The sequence below is a fragment of the Lynx canadensis genome, chromosome A3, assembly GCF_007474595.2.
Source record: "Lynx canadensis isolate LIC74 chromosome A3, mLynCan4.pri.v2, whole genome shotgun sequence".
In the NCBI taxonomy this organism is placed as follows: Eukaryota; Metazoa; Chordata; class Mammalia; order Carnivora; family Felidae; genus Lynx; species Lynx canadensis.
This window is the reverse complement of record NC_044305.1, coordinates 101,912,413-101,939,044: the sequence shown is the minus strand read 5'-3', so window position 1 is coordinate 101,939,044 and position 26,632 is coordinate 101,912,413. Positions and strand designations below refer to the sequence as shown.

The 26,632-nt window shown below is 48.1% G+C and overlaps 1 protein-coding gene, 1 long non-coding RNA gene and 1 pseudogene across 4 annotated transcripts; 2 read left to right on the top strand and 1 right to left on the bottom strand.

Moving 5' to 3' along the window:
* Positions 1-320: 320 nt before the first annotated feature.
* On the top strand, positions 321-15,548 carry LOC115510834 (interleukin-1 receptor antagonist protein). 3 transcript variants are annotated; one of them, XM_030311117.2, is made up of 5 exons: positions 321-452; positions 9,853-9,904; positions 11,836-11,924; positions 13,051-13,163; positions 14,229-15,548. In XM_030311117.2, exons 1-5 carry the CDS (start codon positions 443-445, stop codon positions 14,442-14,444), a joined length of 480 nt encoding a protein of 159 aa, XP_030166977.1. In that variant the 5' UTR covers positions 321-442; the 3' UTR covers positions 14,445-15,548. The 3 variants fall into 3 exon arrangements, with proteins under 3 accessions (XP_030166977.1, XP_030166978.1, XP_030166976.1); XM_030311118.1 differs by lacking the exon at positions 321-452 and adding an exon at positions 9,631-9,710; XM_030311116.1 differs by lacking the exon at positions 321-452 and having other exon boundaries at positions 9,730-9,904.
* LOC115509810 lies at positions 2,433-5,049 on the top strand (annotated as a pseudogene).
* LOC116737990 lies at positions 5,265-9,530 on the bottom strand. Its single transcript, XR_004343431.1, has 3 exons — positions 9,465-9,530; positions 7,996-8,091; positions 5,265-7,843 (listed from the first exon to the last, which is right to left on the bottom strand). It is a non-coding gene; the product is annotated as an uncharacterized LOC116737990 (long non-coding RNA).
* Positions 15,549-26,632: the final 11,084 nt, after the last annotated feature.

The window sequence follows — 26,632 nt, the reverse complement described above, 5'->3', positions numbered from 1 at the left end:
GGCTTTCCCCCAGTGCCTGGAAGATTACCTGGAACACAGGATTAGGTCAACCCATATTGACTAGGTGAATAAACGCATGCATGCATGATTGGGTTGAGCACAAAAGTTGGGTGCGCACAAAGGTCCAGCCTTACTAATCCCGGTCGGTTCCTCACGTGAGGCCTCTGGTTTTACAGAGAGATAAGAACCTGTTTGGTTCCTGTTAGCCTGAGTCACCCTTTTGGAAGCTGGGCCTGGCGAGCCCTGCCTGGGTGTGTAGAAGGCAGGCAGTGGCTCTTCCTCTTCCTCTCCTCAGGTAATCCGGAAGGAAGGAGCAACTTCATCCCGGGAGGTGCTGGTGGCACAGGTACTGCCCGGTGCTTCTCCTTTCTGTGCAGCAGCTCAGTCTGGAGCCAGAGTGTAGAAGGCCTCAGAAGACCTCGTAAGCTACCAGGCCCTCCCCATGGCATCAGGTAAGCGCCTTCCACTCCTATTTTTCCATCTGAAAAATGGGGAGGAAACTATCTGGTGTTTACTGGTGTTTACTGAGGGCAGGCTTCCAGAGAAATGTCAAGGGCATGTAGCTCCAGGCCCATGTTGGAGACCTGGCCGAGGTGGAGGCTACAGCGGACCACACACATACACTGAGGTAAGCCCAATGCCTGTCCCGCCAGCGGGCGCCAGAGGAAGCACGTCTGCTGTGAGAAAAATCATGGAGCTGTTAGACTCTATTGGTCCTTTTCCACTGTTGACAGAGACATAGAAATTGGAGAAATATTTCTGTCAAATGAGGGTGAGAACAGTGTGAACTCAATGAGAAATACTAAAAGAAGCGGGCACTAGCTTACAAGAGCTGAAGGATAATACCAAAGGGTGGGGACTGGGAATTAGTGGGGACTGACTGGTTCCAGCAGCTGGTTGTCTCATGAGAATGCGGGCCCAGGTGGCCAGAACTTCTCATTTCTCAGGAGCAGTCAGATATTCTGATTTCCTTGTGTAGTAGTTTGATTAAATAAAACAGTAACGTGAGCAATGGAAATACGCAGCCTACGGGCTACTGCTTTGAAGTCTGTTTAAGATCTGTGTAGGGCAGAAAAAAGATCTTAAAACTGGGGTTCTGGAGGCCTAGTTCCTGTGTTTGGCCTCAAACGGCCTCTATTACTCCTTTCTGGGTCTCACTCTTCTCAGGTCAAGAGGAGGCAGGCAAACTCTCAGGGTTTCACGGGTACAGTAATAGCCAATCCTTCTGTGGGCTTACTATGAGCCAGGTGCTCTGCCGAGCTGTTTAGGTGGCCTGTCTCTTCTAATGCTCACAACAACCATATGGGGAAGCACTGTTATTGTTCAGTTTCAGAAGGGGGAACTTGGACACAGAAAGGTTAAGTAATTTGCCCAAGGCCAGACAGCCACTACAAGGGGAGGAGCCGGGCTCCACTGCAGACGGTCTGTCTCTTAAATCACTGTGTTGTGTTCTAGGGGTGCAGAGACTGAATGAGGTCATGGAGGGAGAAGTGCTTTAGAAACCACAAGCAGTTTTTCCAAGGGCAGCAAGGCCTCCCCTTTGGAGGAGGTGAGGCAGTCTCCAGTGGCTTGTATGAAAATGTTAGCCCGTGGTCTTGGGTATCTTTCGAACGTGTAAAGGGGGTGCCACTCCCAGAACTAGATAATGATATAATGTGAGGAAACCACTATACTTAAAAATGGTTCATTCCAAAATATTTTATTATTTTTTAAGTTTATTAATTTTGAGAGAAAGAGAGAGAGCATGCACGCAAGTGGGGGAAGGGTAGAGAGGGGAACAGAAGATCTGAAGTGGGCTCTGTGCTGACATCCAGAGATCCTGATGTGGGTCTCGAACTCATGAACCATGAGATTAAAATGTGAGCCTAAACCAAGAGCTGGATGCTTAACCAACTGAGCCACCCAGGTGACCCTATTATTTTTTAAAATGTTTATTTATTTATTTTGAGAGAGGGAGAGAGAGAGAGAGCAGGGGAGGGGCAGAGAGAGAGGGGGAGAGAGAGAATCCCAAACAGGCTTCCCACTGTCAGCACAGAGCCCGACGTGGGGCTCAATCTCATGAATCCTGAGATCATGACCTGAGCCTAGATCAAGAGTAGGATGTTCAACCGACTGAGCCACCCAGGCACCCCCAAAATATTTTAAAGTGGCACGTGGTAGGTGCTGAGTAAGTTCAAGTTCAGGAGATGAGTATGTGTGAGCCCAGTGAAGACACCATGTTTTCTGGAAGGCCAGGGACGTGGGTGGTGCCATCCTTGCTGAGCAGAGAGCAGGGCTCTGAGGAGAGAGATCATGGAGAGATTCGTAGTTTGCCTAAAGAGCTGGGAACTCGAGGGCAGAGGAGCCAGGGTGAAGGTGGGTATGTGCTTGGGACACGTCTCTTACCTCACTGGACCTCTGCTTCCTCTCTAACATCCCTGACCATACCGCTAATGTGTGTGAAGAAGGCAGGGCAGGAGGATGAGGAGGTGAGGTGAAAATGGTGATAGTGAAAGGGTAAATCCTTTGCACAACTTACATTTGAAAACAATCTTAAGCCACTTGACGTGGACATATTTTGATTTATATAGTTGGAGGAAACAAAATGTGAATGGCTAAATTAAAAACTAACTTGATCAGAAGGGGAGTGATTGATCAATACCGTATCCGCTATGGTCTCTTTTCCTAAGTGGAAGACTCACTAAGTTTTTTGGTTCTTGTGTGCTTCATCTACGTATCTACGTACCTAATAAAATGGACCACATCTTTGGGGCGCCTGGGTGGCTCAGTTGGTTGAGCGTCTGACTTCAGCTCAGGTCATGATCTCATGGTTCGTGGGTTCCAGCCTTGCATTGGGTTCTGTGCTGACAACTTGCTCAGAGCCTGGAGCCTGCTTGGGATTCTGTGTCTGCCTCTCTCTCTGCCCCTCCCCCACTCATGGTCTGTGTCTCTCTGTCTCTCAAAAATGAATAAATGTTAAAAAAAATTTTTTTTAATGGACTACATCTCTGCTATGCAAGACACAATGATTAGCAGTTAACTGTGCCTGCAATTTGCAATCCCAGCCACCCGCCGATATAAGCACCTCTTAAGGATTCATATTATAGGGTGACCAATCATCTCAGTTTTCCAGGGACTGAGGGACTTCCCAGGATGCCAGACTTTTAGTACTAACACTTGGAAAGTCCTAGAAAAACCAGGACAGTTGGCCAGTCTAGTTCAAAACCAGATAAAGAGCTTTTTCTCTTTAACTTCTGTAAGGCCTTAGAATCGTCCTTTCCTTACTACCAAAAAACAAACTCCTAAAATGTCCAAGCAATTGTGGAATAAATTGTTGCTCTATAAGATGTGAGTTCAAACCAAAAGGAACACCATAGGAACAAATACAATCCTTGGCTTCTGTTACCTGTGCGATGAGGCAGAGAGGAAAGAGGTCAGCTGCCTTTCTGGCAGGACTGACGGTAAGAAAGAATACAAGAACTGGGTTCAAGTGCTGCCTCCACCGCCATCTGGGGCAAGTGATTTAATCTTCCTGTACCTTGATTTTTTTTATGCTACAAAGTGAGTATAAATATATATACCCATCTTGAAAGTGGGTCTACATTTATCCACCTTGCACAGCTGTTATGAGGACTAAGTGAGAGCCATATGAAAGAATAGAACACGCAGCCTGAAGCAAGCGTGTAAGAAACACAGCTGTGCCCTCCCCCATTCCCTGGTTCCTGTCCCTCCCTGTCTGCCAGTGGAGAAGCTAGCTGCCTTATAAAGCTAGTCACCATAGCCAAGAAGGCAAGAGCAAACATGTCCCTCTAGACGCACAAGATAACTAGATAAATAATGGTTTCAGTGCAGATTCATATCAAACCCAGAAATTGTTGAAGCAAAAAACATCTTGGAAGACTTTGAAACTTACAAAAGATTCTCAGTAAGTTTACCATTTAGACCTAGGAGGAGAGCAAGCTTCTTGTGAAGCAATGATTGATAACAGTTGACGTTATATATAATCTCCTGACCACCCTTACATGGCCCAGGAGGGCATACGGGTCACCCTGATGGCTGCAGTTTGGTGGGCAGAGATGCCCAGGACAGAATCTGTCTCCAAAGCTGGCTTGCTGCTGTAGGGAGCTTCTAATAAGCTTCTGGATGTTGTTAAAATTGACTTGGTTACCTGGCAGGGCTGGGTAGGTGGAAACTGACAAAGGGAAGGCATGAGATATACTTGTTCCTCCTCCTGTTTGTACGAATATATTTACCCATCTCTTGGAAAGAGTAACCAGAGACTTTGTACCGTTACCTTAGTAAAAATTTCCAAAGTTTGGACAACAGCACTGTGTCTATTGTGTGCTGTGTGCTGTGACACTCACGTACTCAAGAGCTGGCTGAACATGAGACTGAGACATTACAACTTAAGGTGCACACCTGTCCACCCAAAGGCTTAAATTTTTACAAGTGGTGCTCGCATGACATAAATGCAGCGCCAGCAGGCATAGCTGAAAACATTTGCACCAAGATTCACTGAAGTTTCCTGATAAACTGGATTTGTCAGGAGGGATCATTTTCTGCGAGGGGGACGTGACCAGTGCGATAGGCCCCCGGGCTGAGATGGGGAGGGACTAGAGTTAAGAAATGGGATGCTTTTGGCCATCCATTTCTGTATCAGTTAGGAAGGACGTTGGGTTTAAGGTTGGTGTTGAGCAGAATAGCTACCAAGACTTCCGGTGTTTTGGCAAAACCTCAGATGTGAGGTCTTCTGGCCAAGTGTCTGCGATTTCATACTGTTGGAGCATTCCCTGTATCCCTGGGGGTTGCAGCTTTCTGTAAGTTTGCTGTGGCCGAACCAAGAAAGAAGACATACGCAGATTTCTACGGAAATTATGATTCCACGAAAGATTTTGAGGAGATGAAGAAGGCTGGTATCTTTCAGAGTGCAAAGTGATTTTGGAATGTAAAGAATTTCCTTGGGTTGAGTTCCATGAAAGTTTGTCGCTGATCTGTGTTCCTGAAGTATGAAACATGAATATTGGGTTATGGAATAGTTTCTCTTGATAAATAAACTAACAGATACTGTGGGGGGGAAAAAAAGAAAAAAAAAAAAAAAGAAAGAAATGGGATGCCTTTGGGTGCTTGGGTGGCTCAGTCGGTTAAGCATCTGACTTTGGTCCAGGTCATGATCTCACGGTTCGTGAGTTCGAGCCTTGCATTGGGCGAGCCCTGCTTTTCTCTCTCTCTCTTTCTCTCTCTCTCTGCCCCTTGCTTACTTGCACATTCTCTCTAAAAAAAAAAAAACAAAAACAAAAAAAAAACAAAAAAAACAAAAACAAAAAACAAGAAGAAGGAGAAGAAAAAGAAAAGAAATAGGACGCTTTCTCTCAAGAAAGATAGGCGAGCTGCCAAATCGGCCTCCCCTGCAGGATGCTGGCATCAGCGAGACGTGCTTGTGTGTGTCTCTTGTCAGCTTTGCATTCAGCACTGTCATGCTAGTGGCTCGAGATCATCCACGGTGGGAGTATTTACACCAGAGAAACAGGCAAATGCTACTAATGAGAACCCTTTTGGTGAGGCAGCTGTCAACACTTACCAGCACATCACCCCTCTGCCTTCAGGCTCAGTGACCCCAAACCTCACACCGACTCTAATCCATCTGTCCACTGGCCCCACGATTATCTTAATAAGACAAATCTGACTGTCTCACCCTCTGATTCCATTTTCTCTAAGATAAATTCCCTGCCCCTTGGTGTTACATTAAAGGCCCTTCATCCTCTGATTCCTGCCCAACTTTTCAGTCACTTCTGCCCGTACCCCCCCCCCCCAAATGCTGTTCCAACTCCACCATCCTGAGTAATAAGACTTAAAATATAGACATCAGTGTCCATGCCTGGCTTAGGATCAACCTTCCTGCTGTGATAACTGGCAAAGCTAGCAAAATGTATTTCTAGATAATCAGAAGGTGTCAAAGAATGACCAAGGCTTTGAAGAACTACAAAAGCCCAGACAGGTGGAGGTCAGCACTGGGCCCCTTTGCCCTGGGAAGCACTGGCTGGTTTTAGAAGCCCCAGCTGAGTTTTGGACAGACTTACAGGGCCGGGGGTGTGGGGGCAGGGAGAGGATAAAATGTGTACTTTAGCTCTCACTGAGGAGGAGGGGCCTCAATAAACCCCCCCGGTCTGGGCTGGGACCCGAGAGGATTGGGAGTGAACAGAAATGGAACAGTCTGCATGGTTATTAAAGCTCTGCTCCGATCGTGTCAAGCCTCTTGGGGTTAAGGTCATGTGGGGCTTCAGTGCCTACAGCCTCACTGCCCAGAAGAAGCAAAAGTGAATCATCTCTAGATATATACACCTCTAGATGACTTGTCCGGAGGCTCAAATGATCTCTGCAGTTTTTGATATGCTACAGTGCCCAGCAGTCAGTAAAAAGTAGTCAGGCATATGTAAGACAACCTGTGCACCAGAGAAAAAACGGACGGCAGAAGGAGACACAGCAGGGATTCAAATAATGAAGTTATCAGGTGCAGCCTTTACAAGAACCATGAATACTGTGTTCAAGGATTTAAAAGACAAGATGGAAACTTTTGGCAGAGAAGTAGAAACTATACAAAAAAAAGGAAGCAAATGGAAATCTTAGAACTGAAAGATGTAATTAACTGAAATTGAGAAATAGTTAGCATTTATTGAGCACTTCCTATGTGGATGGAGCTCTAGAAGCATCAACAGGGGCCCGTAGAGCCTGTGTGGTATCGCTCCAAGGACACAGACAGAGCCTGGTTTTCCTGTTTCCCTTGGAGTGGGCCTTGGTCATTTCTGCAGTCACCAGTGTCTAGCAGGGCAGGGCTCGGCATGCCGAGGAAGGCACAAGATACAATTGTGATGCCTGGAGCTCCCAGGGTCCGCTATGTGGTGTGGTCGTTAAACCGAATTCAGGAACTGGAGTGAGCAGTTGAGGAGCCAGAACTGAGAACAAGTTTAGTCAGAGATTTCCTGTGGGCAGAGATCATCGAGACACCAACTATTTTGATAAGACGGAACCAAGAGAGGAATTGTGGCCAGAAGCGTGAGGGGAGGGAAAGAGCCTCTCACCCCCCCCCCACTCCTTTCCTCCCCCAGCCCAGAGGGATGAGGGCCTCCCCCTCAGGAGTCCAACTGGGCGTGCAGGGCAGGGCTGACTGGCTCAGGGGCCTTGTGACTGACCTTTCTCACTTTACGTGGGGCCACAAAACAGACGCAGTAGCTTTCTATTGTTTGTGTATTTCCTACGTGCCAGGGTCAGGGTTAAATACATCATGTGCACCATCTCAATCCTCACAGAACCCCGTGACAAGGCTTCAATTATTAGGCCTGTCTAATGGATAATGAAACCGAGGCCAAGAGACCTGGGCCTGGGTGGCCCAGCTCATAAGTGATGGGAGGACGCAGCCCCAGGTCGGCCTGACTTGTCGGCCCGGCCCTAGGAACTCCTTCCTCTATACTCAGAAAGGCCTGCCAGGACACTTCTTGGGCACAGTGGGAAAAGGGCACAGACCTGGCAAAGGTGGAGAACTCAGGGCTCTGTTCTCCAGGAGAAACCTGTCTCTTTGAATTTGGGCTAGGGACAGAGGAGCATTTACCCAGCGGCCCCAGGGGGGGTGGGACCTTGGCTTGGAGTGCTGTCTGAGGGCAGGCTCCGGGCCGCTCGGCCTCCCCTGGGCAAGTCACTTCTCTTCAGTCTTCAGGGACGTTTTTCAAGGGATGTGGATGTAACATTGAGGCAAGTAGGAGAGGGTTTATCACAGTTTAGCTGCCTTTCATCTCAGAGAGGTGCTGACCAAGTTTAGGCACCTGATGATTTCTAAGCGTTCCAGAAATCGTATCCCGCAATTCAGCAAATGCTGCAAGAGGCAAATAATCAAGCAGGTTCTTACACATCACCTCCTTCAGCCAGCCCTCCCCCAAACAAACAAAACTCCCCTTTGGCCCTCAAGGGTAGATACTGTTTCTCGCATGTGTTTCAAAGGTGAATGTCTCCCTCAAGGTCACTCACCTTGTGAGAACAGAGGGGACACGTACACGCCACTTTGCTCCTCAAAGGAATCACTCAGGGAGATGATACAATTTTTGCAGAAATGTTCCACTTGCTCTGAAAGATTTGAGAAGCCTGCCTTTTTAAAAAAATTTTTTTAATTGAGGTATAATTGACATATAACATTGTATTAGTCGCAGGTGTACAACATAGTGATTTACCCAACAGCTGTTTTATATACATAGTCATAAAAATATCTTTTATATCTTATCTTTTATACCTTTTGTGATCTACTCTCTTAGCAACTTTCAAATACGCAGTGTAGCCTTCCTCCTTGAAGGATTTTACTCTCATTTGGACACAGATGCTGATTTGTTGAACATATTTGTTGGCTGAGCTCATCAAGATCAGCCGCTGTGAACAGGATGACCACTGGCTAGGAGTCTGGAGACCCGGATTCCTGGGCATATCGTTGCCATTAACGTGCTGTGTGGCCTTGGGCGGGTCCCTTTCCCTCTCTGAGTCTTAGTGTTCTTCAAAACAATGGTAGGGTGGGATAGGAGGGCTGCCGAGCTCCCATCCAGTTCTCCAATGCTTCAGCCTACGTTTCTGCATTAGCGTTGTGTGCTCTGATCATGCAGAAGCCCTGTCCGTATTTTCCTCATCCGTAAATGGGAGTACGCATACCTTTTTCCTAACTTCTAGAATGTAGTAAGGAAAGAAGTTAATAAGTATTAGTGCTCACTGCAGGCTAGAACTTTCCTCTCCTTCTTCCCTTCCTTTCCCTTCCTCCTTCCCTTCCTTTCCCTTCCTTCTTTCCTTCCTTCCTTCCTTCCTTCCTTCCTTCCTTCCTTCCTTCCTCCTTCTCTCCCTCCCTCCCTCCTCCTTTTCACCCATGAGGAAGACGTGATCAATCCCATTCTGGGCATGAGGAGACAGAGACAGAGGCCCAAATAAGTGAAGTGACTTGTTCCAGGTCACGCGGGTAGCAAATGGCAAATGGCAGAGGTGAAATTTGGATCCATTTTTCTCCAGGTGCTGAATTGGCCCCATTTTCCCAAGACGATTACTTTAAAGATGCGGATAGCAGGAATAGAGCTGGCTTCAAAGCACCTCTCAGGAAGTTTGCACTACAGCAGGAGGTCCGCAAACCAAGCCAACCCTGGCCACCACCCGTTTTTGTAAATAAAGTTGTATCGGAACACAATCAGCCTGCTCATTTACAGATCGCCTCTTCTACTGTTTAAGCTACGGTAGCTGAATTGAGTAATCATGACGGAGACAGACCCTAAAATATTTACTATCTGGTCCTTTACAGAATGTTTGCTAGTCCCTGGTCCAGAGTCCAGCAAGGGCACGCATCCTTCAAAGAATACAAAGTGACATGAGACCGTCCTGGGTGCTGAGGAACCCCACCACCTAGCTTTAGGAGAGGAGGACTTTTCTACGTAAATCTATTTTTACAAAGTCAACAAACAGTCTCAGGATACCTGTCAGGAAGATGAGGGAGCGTTCAGTTTTCATTGTGCTCTTCTTCCCAGGAACTTGGTGAGGGGGAAATAGAAAGCTCAATTTTGGGGAAATTACACAGGGGGAAAGGGGAGGGAGTCAGTTACAACACCCCGTTGCGACACTCAGCACGGTTGAAAGTGACAACAACAAGGGTTTCTCATTTTGGAAATGTGAGGGCATTTCCGTTTCTCAGAGTGGGACAGGGCGGCAACAGCCTGCTTTGGGTGAGTGACTATTTTCTTTATAAGCAGCTACTCCGGGCCTGAAATGGCAGTGTCCCATTGCCTCGCCGTGGCCACAGAATGGAAATCTGCAGATGCCCCCCCAGTTACCTGATCTCTTTCCTCCTTTTCTTGTTCTATTCAGAGACAGCCTGCCATCCCTTGGGGAAGAGACCTTGCAGGATGCAAGCCTTCAGGTAAGGCCGCCCCTGCAGAGGTGGGGTGGACGGACAGGAAAATGGAGCCATCGCAGCCGTCGGGGGACGTTGGCCTCCACAGCACCTGAAAACTGGGTTTGGACTGGAAAGGGATGCCCGTTATTCAGGAAAGGGGAGCCACATGCGTGGTCTTCAGGGCTTGCATTTCAGAGTAACTTGGCCAGGGACTTATTTCCCGGAGACTGGCGACTCGGTGGGTGACAGACAGGTGCCAAGGAACCATGCTGAGGCTCTTTGCTGGGCAAAGAAGCACACAGGGTGGCTGTGGGCAGAGCATGGCCCAGAGTCCCAGACTGCCGGCTAGCACTGCGGCTCCGTGTTGACATGGTGGAGGATCCTGCTCCTCTGGGGCCTCAGTTTCCCCATCTGTGACATGGGGTTAATGATAACCCCCTGCCTGCCTTACTGAGTTGTTGTGAACGTCAAGTAGGGCCTGAAAACTACTGTGATTTTTAAAAATTGAGCCAGGAGTTTTGTGAGATGTCACCAACACTGTGGGAACATTGGCAGGCTCTGATGCTGTCCACGTGCGCCCTCTGTCCTGTGACATCCTAGGACTGAGCCTTGTCAGGGTGACTTCACCCTCAGACTGAGTTTCTGTGCTTGAGGCTGAAGTTCGGGGTTCTGTGCATGCCTGTGTAAGTGTGTGCATGCATGTGCGTGTGCATCCGGGGCAAGTCCTTCCCCTTTCCAGACATGGAAACTGCTTCACGAGATTTGCCTCTGCCTCCACCTACTGGCTGGGAGCTCCAGGAGATGCCCCTAGAGGTCTCTAGGAGAAGACTCATCCAGGAACTAAGAAAAATCTCGAAGGGTCAAATCCTCACATGTGCAAAGACCTTTACAGTTTGTCCCACTATCCCTCACTGAGCTCATGAGCTCCCCAAGGTCACCTGATGAGATGGGTGGTTTTAGCTACACTTCACGTGTGAGGAGATGAGGTACAGGTCCAAGGTCACATGGGGGGCAGCAGGGAATGGAGTCTCTGTTAGTCCCACTGTCAGCCCTTGACCAAGAAGAAAAGACTGGAAGTCCCTGGGTGAGCTGGAAAGGAAGCTTGTTCCCAGGGAGTGCTGCCCCTGCCAGACCCAGAGCAGCCACTGGCTGATGGGAACAGACCCTCACGGTCTAAGGCTCAGAGTGAGTTAGCTACAAGCTGCTGTGTCTCTTGAAACTGCTGTGATGGCCACTAGTCTCAGACAACTCTTTAAATTTACACTGAAATTAATAAAAATTAAATTGAATTTAAAATTCAGATCCTCAGTCCCACCACATTTCAAGAGCTCAATAGCCATATGTGGCTGGTGGCTGCCATATTGGACAGGGTAGATCTAGAACATTTCTGCACCCAGAAACTTTTATTGGATGGCGCTACTCTAGAGCATGTTTTGCTGAAGTAGAAGGTGTCTGCTCGGGGAATCAGAGGATGAATAACAAGTGAGGAGAGGGATAGAATGTGGGTGCGCATTGGGGCACCTGGGTGGCTCAGTCGGTTAAGTGTCCAACTTCAGATCAGGTCACGATCTCATGACTCATGAGGTCGAGCCCCACGTTGGGCTCTGTGCTGACAGCTCAGAGCCTGGAACATGCTTTGGATTCTGTCTCTGTCTCTGTCTCTTTCAGCCCTTCCCCCACTCACGCTCTGTCTCTCTCTTAAAAATAAATAAACATTAAAAAAAAAAAAAAGAATGTGATGTGGGTACACTGCTTTCAGCTGTGGGAGTTGGGTCTGCTCCTTAATCAGTGTTGACCTCAATCTCTCCTCCATGCCGTGGGTGTACAGAAATCCCACACCCCTGGCAGAAAGTTGAATGTGGATCCAGTGAGCTCTGGAGCGCACAGGAAGGGGTGGAGCACAGGGTTGGGCACACAGAGGTTGTTTCCCATAGCCGGGTCCTTTTGCATTTCAGAATCTGGGATGTTAACCAGAAGACCTTCTACCTAAGGAATAACCAACTGGTTGCCGGATACTTGCAAGGACCAAGTACTAAATTAGAAGGTGAGTGGTTGCCAGGAAAGTGGCTGCCGCGTGGGAACCGGGTCACTTTGCCCTGGAGTCCTTATCCTGTTCCCCCAAAACCTTAGTTTCAAAGCCCTAATCCCCATTGGGTCTTTGCGGCTGAGTGGGAAGCTGGGGGAAGCCTGGCCACTAGAGGGCATACTTGAGGGCAGCCTCAAGAGGGTGGCAGCCTTAAAGCTTAGGTCTGGAGCCCCCACCAACCGGCACAGGGTTCCCAGGCCACAGCTGGCAGGGATAGGGCACAGAAGGTAAGATGGGCCCTTTCCCTCTGTGACTATTAAGCCTTCCATGTTGCTCTGTTGTCCAGACCCTAACTACCATCCAAAATGAATACACCATATCTAAGGCTGGGTTATGTCCCTTATTCACAGACATCACACTCAGCCATGTTCTGGTCTGTGCGCTAAACGAGCTGCATGAACATGGGCAAGCTTTGCCCCCTCCCCCACCTCAGTTTTTCCCTTTAGTAAAATGAGGCCACTGTGAGGCATGATGGGAGATTCTTTCAGCACTAGCCTTCCGGGATGCTTTCACATCCCTATCGGCTGACTTGATACTATAGAACAGTACCATCTGATCTCCATCTTTCCACCCTGCCCCATCCCCTTGTTTTTGGCCCCCTGCCTCCTTCTGAAAGAGTGTGAGACATACCTTTCCTGTCCATCTGTTAATTCTCCTAACGAACACACTGAAGGGCAGAAAGGCTGAGATTTTCACTGCTATGTGAGGGCTCAGAGACCACAGAGGGTAAGAGGCAGGTTCAAAGTCACTCAGGTCCCTGTAGACCAAGCCCTGGAGCCCATTATGTGCTATTTTCTGTCCTCATGGGCAGCAGACTTGGTGACCTGGAGCACCCGTATCCTGGGAAGAAGGAAGGATAGAAACCATGTGGAGCGGAATCTAGGCCACTTGGTCCTTGAGGAGTAACTGGATAGGGAGTTTGGTCTGATCTGCTATTTGAATGCGGACCAGGAAGATGGCGCCTCAGTGTCCTTCTGATCTTAGGGTTTTAGTTGGTCAGGGGGAGACAGAAAACTCTCCTGGGAGAGTCCAGGCTGCCTCCCATTCTCTCTACAACCTGACCCTCCCCTGTGCTCTTCCCCAGAAAAGTTAAACGTGGTGCCCATTGAGTCTCATGCCATGTTCCTGGGGATCCATGGGGGGAAGCTCTGCCTGGCCTGTGTCAAGTCTGGTGATGAGACTAGGCTCCAGCTGGAGGTAAGGACCTGTCTCAGATAACAAGCACCCCAAACCCGGTGGCTGGAACCACCGTAATGTGCTCTTTCTCGGGACTCTGTGGGCCAATTAGGGGGACTCAGCTGGGTAGTTCTGACCCACTCAGTGCAGCTCGTGCCCCTCCTGCAGCTGCACCCGGGAGAGAGCTCTGCTGGCGCTGGGGCGTCTAAGATGGTTTCTCACCCTTCAGGCCCTTGTTTCGGGTGCTCTCTCAGAGCTCTGTTGTCAGCTTGGGTTTCCTTACAGCATGGTGGCTGGCTTCCTAAGAGGGATTTTTCCAAAATGACAAGCCTCACTGTGCAAAAGCTTATCAAACCCCTGCTTGCACCATACCATTAATGTCCCATTGGCTGAAGCCCATTGTGTGGCTAAGTCTAGTCTCAGTAAGGGAGGGGGCGAAGAAGGATTGTTCATCTGGGATCTCATTCTCTGTGGGTCACTCTCTTGCCTGAGGGGCCCCAACCCACTTAGGCTTGCCACCTTCCAGTGAAGCCAAGCTTCAGGACCCTTCTCTTCTAATCCTTATCTACTCAAACCCATGAGTTGGCATCCTATTCAGGGCCCTGTATTCCTTGATCCCTGGAATATTAATGGGCTGCCAGCCTTGGGAAAAGATGGCTTTGTCTTAGGTGCTTGTTGGACAAGATCTTAACCCAACGTGAGTAGCTGTGAGCATGGCACTGTCACTTGCCCCCACCAGTGGATAGGGGCACCTATCCTTCTCCACCATGCCCTCTTTCCAGAGGCATAGACCTTGACAGAGCACCAGCCTCCACAGCCTTGGTCTCTACTGATGGTACCATTTGCTTACCAAACTTATTGGCCCATGGCTAGAGTGGCCGGATTTTTCAAAGTCAAGGTGTGACAGTGGGACAGACTCTGCTGTCCTAGGAGATGTAGGACACGTGCCTTCCTGCAGTGGTCCCAGGTCAGCGTTTCTCCAGCACGTGCTCTGGGCCAGCCAGAGGCCATGTCATGGTGGGGAGAAGGGGGCAGCACAGGACCTCCATGCCTCCCCGTTCTCACTGCTCATGTCTTGGCTTCCAGGCAGTTAACATCACTGACCTGAGCAAGAACAAGGAGCAAGATAAGCGCTTCACGTTCATCCGCTCAGACAGCGGCCCCACCACCAGCTTCGAGTCTGCTGCCTGCCCAGGCTGGTTCCTCTGCACAGCCCTGGAGGCCGACCGGCCCGTCAGCCTCACCAACACGCCCGAGGAGGCCATGTTGGTCACCAAGTTCTACTTCCAGATGGAACGTTAGTGTGTCTGTACCTCACTTCCCCCACTCCCAACATCGATGACTCCAGAGACACGTCTCCACCCTGCCCGACGTCTCCTGGCTGTTGTGGGGCTCTGAGGACCAGCCTTGGTGGGGTGGACCCTCAGAAGGATATGCAAGAGCCCTGCAAACAGGACTCCAGCAGCAGCCTCCTCAGCTAACCAACCTCCATGCTGCCTCCACAGCGGTCTTTCTAAAGTGCAGCTTGAGCCACAGCACTGCTCCAAGCCTTTCAGTGCTGCCTGTGGCTTCCGGACAAAAGCCAGGCGCCTTGGCCAGCCTGGCCCTCTGCTCTCCTCTCGCCGACTCCTCACCCTCCTGCCTTGCCCCAGTGTCCATGTCCCGGATCCCTCCTGTCACTCGCTGGCCTGCCCAACCTTGTTTTGCAAGCTGTCTCGTGGGGAAAGCTTTTAGAGTCTGTGGCAAGACGGAAGATAAGGATTTCATCTTTTTTTTTTTTCCAAAGCCAATTGCATCCAATTTGAAGGAGAGTCCTTTATTTGGAGACTGTCCTTTCTGGAAAGGAGCAGGGGAGAGTGAAAGCAACTCTCCTTTTTCATTTACCTGTCTTATTTTTGTAACAACTCAACCTAAAAAAAATGAAAAGTCAGCGTATTTTGTTGGTCCCCGCAATTTTTCTTTCTGTAACATTCCTGAAGTCTGGACTCCACTGACCAGGCCCCAGTAGCATCTCTACTCCAGACCTTTTACAGCTGCGGGCAGTGCTTTCCTCCCCCATCCGACCCATCAAAAGCTCCCAACCCCCAGGGCACAGCACAGGAGCAGCCCCCCTGGTGTTCTTTCCACGTCTCCTGGGAGGGAGGAATTGCTCTTGGACCATTTTAGCACTTCTGACATTCTGAGACTTGTTTGAAAGATGGTTGAGCCTCTGTCTGTCTCCTGCACCAGACTGTGAGCTCCTGAGAGCAGGGAGCATGGCTTGTGTGTTTCAGATCCCCGCGGGGGCCGAACACATGACCTGGCCCTTAGCAGGTGCTCAGTGAATGTGTGTTGTATATGTTAAGTGGAAAGTTTTCTACTCCCTGTGACTTATGCTCTGTTTTACAATAAAATTTTGAAAATTCATCTACTTTGCTGGCTGTGTCTGTGGCCTTGCCAGGCTTGGGGCATGGAGAGCTTAGGAAATGGGGAGTCCTTGGACCTCTGTCACTCTGGGGACTAGACCTGGATGACTCTCTTCTAAGAGACCTTTCCTCCTTGGGCCTCACTCTTTCTGGATACAGGAGCGCAAATCTCCTGGCCAGGAAGCGGTGTGGTACCACTGTCCCCAATAGCCCCCAGTAGAAAACAATGCAAACGCCCGTCACAGAAGAACGAAGACACAAATCACGTATGCTCATGCGACGCAATGCTCGACAGCAAAGAAAGTGGATGAATTGCAGCCGGCTGCCCTTAACAAAACAGATGCATCTTACCAGCATGATGTGAGCACAAGAATCACAAAAGAATGCACAGAGCATGATTCCACTTACATAAAGCTAAAATGGGCAACGAGCAGTTGTGTGGAGGGATGTGTAGACGGGTGGTGCAAATATACAAAGAAGCAGGGACAGGCTGTGTCTGAAAGCAGATTTGGTGGGTGACTCCTGGGAGACAGAAGGGCAGGCAGGGGCACCCAGCCGCTTTTAGGACCCAGATGACAGTCTATTTCTTGGTATGGATATGTTTTCTGTGTGTATGTGACATTTCACAGTTCTGAAGTCTGAAAAATAAAAAGCCTTGCCCCTCTGGGGTGTGAGAAAAGGGGGCACTGGGAAATGAGGAGATCAACAGGTGGAATATTGAATTTGGCCCCGTGTGGTGGGCATGCAAGACCATCATTAAACACAGCTTGGCTACCAGGCGGGTGGGTGGGCAGTGCTGTCCCTAATCCTGCCCGGGTTCTGCTGACTTCTGGACTTGGTCTCGGGAGTCTTGAGGGGAGCCCAGCTGGGCCATGAGCCCGCTGTGTGACTTTGGCCAGGTCTCCTCCCTCCTTGGGGCCTGCTGCTCACTTGTTCCCAGAGTCAGTTGACCTGGATCGAGGGTTTGCAAACAGCGCCCCCTGCACTCCTCTCCAAGGCTCGAAAAACAGAATCCACAAAGCAAGACCACAAGGCCAGGCTCCACTCCTGGAACCCAGCTCTGGCCCAGCCCTCTCCTCTCTGCTTCACAAACCGGACTTCACGCGCAGCCTTGCTGGAAGGGGAGATTTCGTTGCTAAAAAACAAACGGAATCAAACAGGTTAACAGGCAACCGTCTAGATCTCGGCTCTGGCTCCTCGGAGGAGGTCACCCTCCAGTCACCTCTCTCTTCCTCGTGTGTAAGGTGCAAGTAGCCACACCTGCTCCCCGGGGACAACATAGCGATGAAATGAGATGGTCTGGGTGCCGTGCCGTGTGTCAGAAAAGGGCACACGTGACTGATAGATTTGCAGTCCCGGTAAAGGGAGAAGTTCAGGGCGGAAAACCCTTCCCGGGTTGATGGTGACAATAGCAGTGACACTTGTGAAGTCCTGCAGCCACCCTGCCCTCCTATTACAGAAGGGGAAACCTGAGGCTCAGACCCTTCACATGATTAGGTCAAGCAGCTGCTGCGGGTAAGTAGCAGGCGAGGCAGCGGGGGGGGTTGGAGGGGGGTGTCAGGCCCTGATCTCTGGTATTTCCTGGCTCTCCTGTCGGCAACAGGTGCTCATGTGCAGGTTTGTTAGTGTCTTGAAGCCTCAGTTTCCTCATCTCTAAATGCAGGTAACTGCTAATGCGCAGGGCTGGCTTCTCGCATTCAGTCTTTGCACTATTACCATGGTGGTGTGCTTACCATTATTAGTTCTGCCAAGAGTCAGTGCTCAAGGGAATCTTCTTTAAAGCCTCGTTGCTCTAAGTGTGGTATACAGATCAGCAGCAGCAGCATTTGGGAGTTAGAATGCAGAGTCACAGGCCTCGTGCCAGACTTACTGACGTAAGATCTTCTTCTTCAGCAGGTCTCCACGTAAGTCAATGCAGGTTAAAGTTTAAGAAGTTCTGTTTCAGGGCGCCTGGGTGGCTCAGTCAGTTAAGCGTCCAACTCTTGATTTCGGCTCAGGTCATGGTCTCACGGTTCATGAGATCAAGCCTCGAGTTGGGCTCTGTGCTGACAGCGGAAGAGGCTGCTTTGGAGTCTCTCTCTCCCTCTCTCTCTGCCCCTCCTTCCCACATACTCTCTCAAAATAAATAAACTTAAAAAAAAATCAGCCTCAAAGCGCAGCAGTTATGCGGTATATAAACTCAGGCATATCTGTTAAACTGACTCTCATAATTATAAACCCAACCCATGCCCTCAACATCTCTCCCACTCGCTCACTGACGACACCAAAAACTCCCCTCTTAAGATCTCCTTACTCCGGCTTCAAGTGTTCTTTAAGGGAGGAAAAGCCTTAAGCCCTTTCCATCCTGCTAGAACATCCACCCATGCAGGGATATTCATCTGTTTTGTTCGATGATGTATCCTAAGTACCTAGATCAACACTTGGAACGTAGTGGGTGCCCAGTAAATAGTGGATGAATAAACGAGTTGGCCATTGATATATCCATTGGAATTAATGTATTACACGGCTCCGAAAATTTGGGAAGACAGGGAACTTAGGCCAGGGAAGTTTTGAAAGAGACCTAGAGAAAGGGAAAAGACCAGGGTGTTGGGGGTTCCAGGGATTTGGGAGCTCATCACGGAGAAAGAAATGACCACAAGGTGGCAGCACACACGGGCTTTTACTGAGCCACTCTATGACGGGTATGCTTCCAGAGAAGTCTGTCCAGAGACGAGTCAGTAGTAAGTTGCTACTTAGGAAGAGAGGCAGGCATGGGGACTTGGGGGGAGAGGGGACGCATGTGTCTGGGTGATGTCACTCGGCAGCACAGCGGGGAACTTCTGGGTCAGAGAGCTCCAAAGCACATCAGCAGCTTGGGGTCTTTACGGCCTGGGGCTTATCCATGGTTAGCAGATGTTGGGAACAGTTTTGTGGGATATGCAAAGCAGGCAGGCTCTCACTGGCTAAAAACGTGCTTATTTGGGTGATGTTTAAAACAGTTGTGGAAACATTTGAGTTAGGCCTCAGGTGGGCTTTTAAGCTAATAGGTCTCAGCTATTGTGAAGAAAACTACCTGGGGGCCAGTGAGCAGAGGCCACCGTTGGCTCATTTACGTGACACAGGGTCTGGGACGTGGCTCAGGAAAGGCCGGCCTGGGCAGCCTGTTAAGTGACAGTTTTGTGCAAGTAGGAGGCAGTCCCGGTGGCTGGGAGGTGGGGGGTTCGGGGGGGGGGGGGGGGGGGGGGGGAGTACAGAGCACAGGGAGGAAAGATGAACAACCATCTGAGAGGAAGGGGACCTTTTCACGTTGAGGCCTGACTGCCCTGTAGGGCCGCAGCAGAGCAGAACAGCTAATTCGAAAATTCGAAACTGAATATACAGGGCTCCAGTCTTTAAGGCCTTCAGAGTCTAGCCAGAATCTCCCTACTAACCAGCTGAGTGACCTTGGCCACGCGCCATCTCCTCTCTGGGCCTCAGTGTTCTCACTTATAAGTGGAGGGGATTAGACTAGGTCTGTGGTTCTCATTAGGCTCACCTGTGGAGCCTTACCAAAAAAATGATGGCAATGCCCAACCCCACCTCCAGCGACTGGTTTGGGGGTGGTCGGGGCACGCCCAGATCAAGACCCCCTGGACCAGAAGGCTCCTGGGTTCAAGTCTTCCCAGCTGCTCAGAAGGAACCCTGCCTAGTGGCATCTATAAATGCAAAGGAGAAATGGTCCTTCACTTCAGAGAAAGGCTCTTTACCAAGTCAGCACTGTATTTTGACTATATATATATATATATATATATTTCAGAGAGAGAGAGAACCAGGGAGACGGGCAGAGGGAAAGAGTGAGAGAATCCTAAGCAGGTTCCATGCACAGCACAGAGCCTGACGTGGGGCTTGATCCCACAATCCTGGGATCATGACCTGAGTCGAAATCAAGAGTTGGGACGCTCAACCGACTGAACCACCCAAGTGCCCCTATTTTGACTATATTTTGAGTTGAAGGTAGGTTTTCTATCTTCTCAGTCTGGTTATGATCGTCTTCAAACTTCATTTTTTTTTTTTTTGGAATAAATTATGCCATAATAGGAGATGTTAAATTGAGGTAAAATTCTTGAAATCTTGGGGAAACCAAATAATTTTGTGTTTTCTCTTCATACAAGTGAAATCCCTAATCATAGTGGCAAATCTTAACATGCTTGATATTGAACCCAACTCTCAAAAAAGTTCGGAGATGGTGAAATATGTGTGTTATCTGCAAAACCGAGGGAACCTAAATAGAGGGACGTTCAACTTGCAAACGAATGTTTTGCCTCTGGGTCTTCTGTTCAATAAAGTATGTGGGGGTTAAAACAACAACATCAACAACAAAAAACCCAAATAAAAAAACAACCCAAAGAAGAGTTAAAAAAAAAATGTCCACCAGAGGTCAGCATTTCACTGAAGCTAATCCTACATGCCTGCCGGCCATCTCCACTCTGGAAAGAACCTCGAGATGATAAATAATTAGTTCAGTTCATGTGCTCAGGCTGGTGAAGGTCCACTCCTCAAAAACTCTCTAAGAAATAGCTGGGTTTTCATGCCAAGGGAAGTATATTCTCATTCAACCTATCAAACAAGCTGTAGTTCAGTCCTAAGTTGAACTATTTGCCGCATAGAGTACATGGAGGGCCTGAACCCTGATAAGTATCCAACAAATGTCTGTTTTTCCAAAGGGTGAGACTCAGGAAATTCTAAAGGTCTTCTTGTATCTGCTTGAAAATCCACATCCTGTGGTTCTGTTTCCAGCTGAGGGCCTGATGGCCGGATGATCGGATGATCGATTCACATGTAGAATTAACCACCATGCCCCTGCCCCACTGGGGGGAGGATACCCACCTAGCCCACCAGAACTCAACACAGGACCCCCGTTGACACTCTTTTTGTGCCGGAAAGGGGCTAATGGAGCTAACAAAAGACAGGTAAGCAAAAAAAGCCCGTGAGGAACGGATCCAGATCCACAGAGGGAACAGCCCCGCCTTCATCCTCTCCCCAGGGAAAGCTGACCCAGAGTCAGATGACCCGGGGTAGCAGCAGAGGTCACTGATCTTAGTGGTCAGTGACCTTAAACTGTGGCACCTGTTCTTCCACCTTCACTCGGAGGGTCTCCCCGCCAAGGGATGAGAATGTCTTGTTCTCAGAGTCAAGGCACCCTCTTCCTTGGGTCTTGATGGAGTCACTCTGGCATCTTCTTTTTTCTCCTTGGCACCATTCTTTATTAGTCATAGAAGTTTTCTTTCCTTTCACCGAAGGCCTGTGGCTGAAGCCCAGGGACAGGGGGAGGTAGGCAGGGGCTAGATCCTGCCGGGCCTGGCCGGTCACGGAAAGGACCACAGTCTCTGTCCTAAGGCATGAACAGACCTTGGAAACTCAGAAGCTTACACTGTCAGCACCCCATGTCCCATTTTGGGGCACACACTCTCTTCCTCAACACCACCGAATTCCTAGTCAACCTTCATATCCAGGTTCCTGGGCAACATTTTCCGTGAAGTCACGGAGGACCACGTGTAACCTACGTGTAACCCTCAGTAACCCACTCTCTTGAAACCTCCGCAAGAGACTGGGGCTTAGACCCCTGGTCTGCATAGGACCGATGAGGCCTTTCCAAGTGTGCCTGTTTTAACCCTCCCCTGAACGCCTGAAGGCGGGGACTCAGCATTTTGTGACCTCCAGAACACTTAAGCCACTTACCTGAAACTGATGAAAATGCGTTGCAAACATATTCCGAAGTGTGTTAATTTCATAGGCACTTCCCATTTTATCTTTCCTCTTCTTAGACTACTCTACCCGGCTTGTTTCCTCTTCTTCCCTGAGGCCTCTGCACAAACGGCACCTTATCAGGTCTTTTCTGCCCGCCCCCCTCCCCCCCCCCCGCCCATCTCAAGTAGAATTCTACCCCCCAAAGCCACATGTATCTTCCTTACTTGCTATCTCTGTACCTTGTTTTATTTTTCTTTCTGGCAATGATTGCCTCTGACACGATCCATATTTTGCTTGTTTGCTTATTTAATCTATTGCCCTACTACGTTTTAAGTTTCGTTAAGGCAGGGACATTTCCCCACATCAGTGCGCGATTATTAATTCAATAGTCTTCAGCAAGCATCTACTCTATGTCAGTTCCTGGTGCTGGAGACAATACCCAGAGTGCTCCCTCACAAGCTTGGCCAGGACTAAAAACCAGTTCAAATATACACGCATAATTGGTAGTATTTTTACATGGTTAAAATTTGTATTCCAGTCCTTGTCTCCTTTCTTGTGGGCAGTGTTGTGAAACAACAATGCCTTTTCCTGGGGTAGAGATGGGGGCCCATGGATACCACTTGGGCATCTCTATGTCCTTATTGTGAGAGCCACGGAAATCTCAGGGGTGTGACAGAATCATCTGGGAAGAAAAAGAAAGGCTTGAATCGTGAAAGAAGGGTCCCAGCAGAGACAGCGTGAGCCACAATGAGAACTGACTAGGAGATGCCATCGTCCTAAACATCCGCTGGCTTCCCCACCCCATAGTGCAGGATCCCAAGGTCCAGTCTAGCGCTTGTTCTCGGCCCTTCTCTTTCCCTAAAGACCATTCCCCACCACTCTAGCTGCTGGCCCCCAGTGCACACCTTGCTGTTGCTGTCTCTGTAAAGGAACTTATATCTCCTGACCTCCCTCCACCCCAGGTAGGTCCAGAGCTCACCTATGCATTTCCAAACACATCCCAAAGAGCTCTGCTAAGCACAGGGCCCATGTGCTCCAGGAGGGCCAGAACTTTCGATTGATGGCTGTGTTTCACATCAAATTCTTGAGCCAGGGCTTCCAAACTTTCAGACCAGAACAAACCACCTGGTGAAAGTCCTTGTGTTTAGCCCTCTCTGAGGTGGTCAGGAGGACATGTACTGCCGTCAGCAGAGGGGAGGGGAGCCAGCGGCACAGAGGGCTGGTGTCCAGGTGGGCCCTTTGCTGGTAGAGAAGGTGGTGTATCGATAGAAATCCCTGATTTGAAGCCAGAAGGCTCGGGGATAAGGCCAAGCTCCACCATCGAATAGCCGGAGGATTCTGAACAAGCTACTTACACTTCTTGAAGATCATTTCATTCATTTGGAAAAGCAAGATCCTACTTCCCAGAGCCGTTTTGACGATTAAATAACATACGTAAACGTACTCCATATAAAAGCTCTCTGTAGAAAACCATTTTAATAATGTTATAACCCAAGTGTCTCCAGATGTCTCTAGGCTACAGAAACGAAGCAAATCCCACCATCTGCGGGTCTGGATCCCGTTCCAGCTTTCCCTTGAGCCCCTCACTGCCCCGTGACATGAAGCCACCCCACCCCCACCCCAGGACTTCTGGAGTGACCCAGTAAGGGGCCCTCACTCATTTGGTCACCACTTACTTCCCTCCTCACCCTATTCATCAATGTCTACACCAACGGCCATCTGTCTAGATAATCCCAGAGCCTCCAGCTCCCATGGTGCCCAAGTGGGTTCTGAGACAGAGAAAGGACATCTATTTCTCCAGCTCTTGTACCACTAGATGGCACTTGTCTCTCCAAAAAGCGCTCAGTGGCCCTTCCGTTCCCAGTGAAAAACCTGGTCTGTGATCATTTGATCCGATGAGACACACATTCCCAAGAAGCAGCAGCCAGTTTCCCAAAGTCTGATCCTGATTTGGGAAGGAAACCTACGGAAGCCATGTGCAGAGATGCCGTCCTGACTCTCCTCCTCACACTGCCCACAGAGCCTCCTCTTCGGAGGATGGTTTCTGCTTTGCAAATGCAAAATCCAATGATGCCATTCTTCACCCAGAGCGAAGGATCCATCTGCCCCCAACGCCTTTCCAAGCATTCATTTTTTTTTTCTCATGACAAAATCGCTCGCTGCTTTGCAACCACGGTTTCTCACTCAACACAATGCTTTTGAGATTCATCCACGTGTTGTGGGCAATCAGATCGCTTCTTTCTATTTGCTGAGCCCTATTCCAACTTAGGAATAGTTCGCAACTGTTCAGTCATGGACTTTGGGATTGTTTCCAGTTTTTGTATTTGATAAATGAAGCAGTTGTGAATATCCTTTTGGATAAGTCTTCTCACTGACATTTATTTTTCATTCTCTTAGTAAACTGCTAGGAGTGGCATGTCTGAGGTCAATGGCAGATGTGTGTTTCGTTTTATAAGAAGTGGCCAAACTGCTTTCCGAAAAAGTTGCGCCTTTTTTCTACATCAGCAAAGTGACAGTTGTTTAACTTCCTTGCCAATAGTTGGTATTATCAGTATTCGAATTTTAGCCATTCTTTTTGGGGGTGCGTGATGTGGTACCTCATTGTAGCTTTATTCAGCACGAATGATATGGAGCATCATTTCATGTGCTTTTTTGGCCATTTGTTTATCTTTCAGTGTAAAGTGTCTGTTCAAATCTATTGGCCTTTATTTTAATTGAGTGATGTGTCTTTTTATTGCTGATTTGTGGCACTTGGTTTAGCCTGGATACAATTCTTTCATCAGATATTTTCTCCCCATCTGGAACTTGCTTGTTCATTTTCCTAACAGGGTATTTTGGTGAACAGAATTTAAAAAGATTTAAGTCTAATTATTATTATAAGAAATCTTGGCAATCGTCTTACAAAGCTGCAAGAATTATCTCCTTATTTTCTTCTAGATATTTTATAGTTCCAGCTTTTATAGTTAGGTCTATGATCTATTTTGAGTTGATTTTTATGTGTGACGAGAACTGAGGCACAAGGTTCTTTTTTTTTTTTCTTTTGTGATAGCTTTGAGATATCATCATTCACATGGCATACAATTCAACCTTTAAAGCGTATAATCCAATGGTTTTTAGTACTGGGATGGTTAACTTTATGCGTTGGCAGAGCTAAGAGATGCCCAGGTAGCTGGTAAAACATTATTTTGGGGTGCGTCTGTCAGGGAGTTTCTGGAAGATGTTAGCATTAAATCTGTAGACTAAGTAAAAAAGATCGCCCTCACCAATGCTGGTGGACATCATCCAATCCATTGAAAAAAACCATAATGGCAGAGGAGGGGTGAATTTGCTCTCTTTGCTTGGCCTGGGATATCCGTCTTCTTCTCCTGCCCTTACATACCAGCTCCCCTGGCCTTTGGACTCAGACTGGGACTTACACCAACCGTGTTCCTGGTTCTCCAGCCTATAGATGGAGGATCAGGAGCCAATTCCTATAATAAACCTCCTCTTTCATGTAAGTCTCTCTCTATACCCTGTTGGCTCTACTTCTCCGGAGAACTCTAACATAAGCATTTGTGTAGCACTGTGCAACTATCGCCACAATGATTTTCATCCTTTTCTGTACCCCAGACACAAACCCCATATTTTTACCAGTCATTTACCGTTTCCCCTTTTCCCTAGTCCTAGGCAACCAAGAATCTATGGATTTGCCTATTCTGAACGTTTTATATGAATGGCATCATGCAATGTGTGGTCTTTCGTGACGGAGTTCTTTCACTTAGCAAAATGCTTCTGAAATTAATCCATATTGTCGTATCACATATCTGATGGGCTGATATTCCACTGTATGTATATACTGCATTTGGTTTATTCGTTCATCAGTTGATTGACATGTGACAAGTCGCTCTACTTTTGGCGACTATGAATAATGTTGCTATAAACATTCCTGTACAAATTTTTGTATGGGGATATATTTTCACTTTTCTTGGGTATAAACCAAAAAGCATAATTGCTAGGTAATATGGTACTTCTAGTTCTAACCTTTGAGGGACTGCCCAACTGTTTTCCAAAGCTGCTAGATCATTTTATAATCCCACAAGCAGTATATAAGGGTTCTAGTTTCTCTACAGTCTCACCAACAGAGAGATTACCTTTTTTTTTCCAATATATGAAATTTATTGTCAAATTGGTTTCCATACCTGTCTTTTTTTTTTTTAATTTTTTTTTAATGTTTATTTATTTTTGAGACAGAGAGAGACAGAGCATGAACGGGAGAGGGTCAGAGAGAGGGAGACACAGAATCTGAAACAGGCTCCAGGCTCCGAGCTGTCAGCACAGAGCCCGACGCGGGGCTCGAACTCACAGACCGCGAGATCATGACCTGAGCCGGAGTCGGCCGCTTAACCCATTGAGCCACCCAGGCGCCCCATACCTGTCTTTTTTATTATAGTCAACCTAATGTGTGAAGTAGTCTCTCACGGTGGTTTTGATTTGCATTTCTCTGATGGCTAATGATGTTGAACATCTTTTTTTTGTATGCTGATTAGCCATTTGTGTATCTTTCTTTGGAAAAATGTTTATTCAGACCCTTTGCCCATTTTTTAGTTGGGTTGTCTTTTTGTTATTGTTTACTCTAGATACAAGTCCCAAGGTTCATTTTTTATCATAGGGATTTCTAGATGTTCCAGAACAATTTGTGGAAAGACTTTTCTTTCTCCATTGAATTACCTGGATGTCTTTGTCAGGAGGTGCCAATTGATCACATATGTGTGGATCTATATTTAGACAGTCTAATTCTGCTACATTAATCTGTTTGTCTGTCTTTATGCCATTTTGGTTTGAAGTGTTTCCTAATTTTCCCTGTGATGTCTTCTTTGACCCATGAGTTGTTTGGAGGTGTCTTGCTTGACGTGGCATTTTCTAGATAAAATACTGCTGTCGATTTGTAAATTAATTCCATTGCGATCGAGAAGATACCATCTATATGGGTTGACCTAATGAAATTTAGTGATTGTTTTATACCCAGTCTATACGGTCAGTCTTCATCCTTCTAGCCCAGAGTGCCTTGTCAATTCCTGACATACACGCAGCAGGTATGCGGTGAAAGTTTGTAGAGTGAACAAAAGAATTAATAAGTTGTAGGATTGCTGACCTGGCATCAAGCCCCCTCTAAAAAGCACCAAAGCATCAGCATTGCATGATAATGTAGAGCATGGACCCTGGGTCCTTCTGACTTGGGCAGGTTACTTAACCTCAGTTTCCTCATTAAGTGAAAAGTTTCCTACCTCATAGGGGAGTTGCAAGGATTACATGTGTTAAGACAGGTAGAGAGCTACTGCTCTCTAGTTAACACAGTATACATGAGCTGTTGTTCCTCGTGGAGATCCTGGTCAGCTCCGT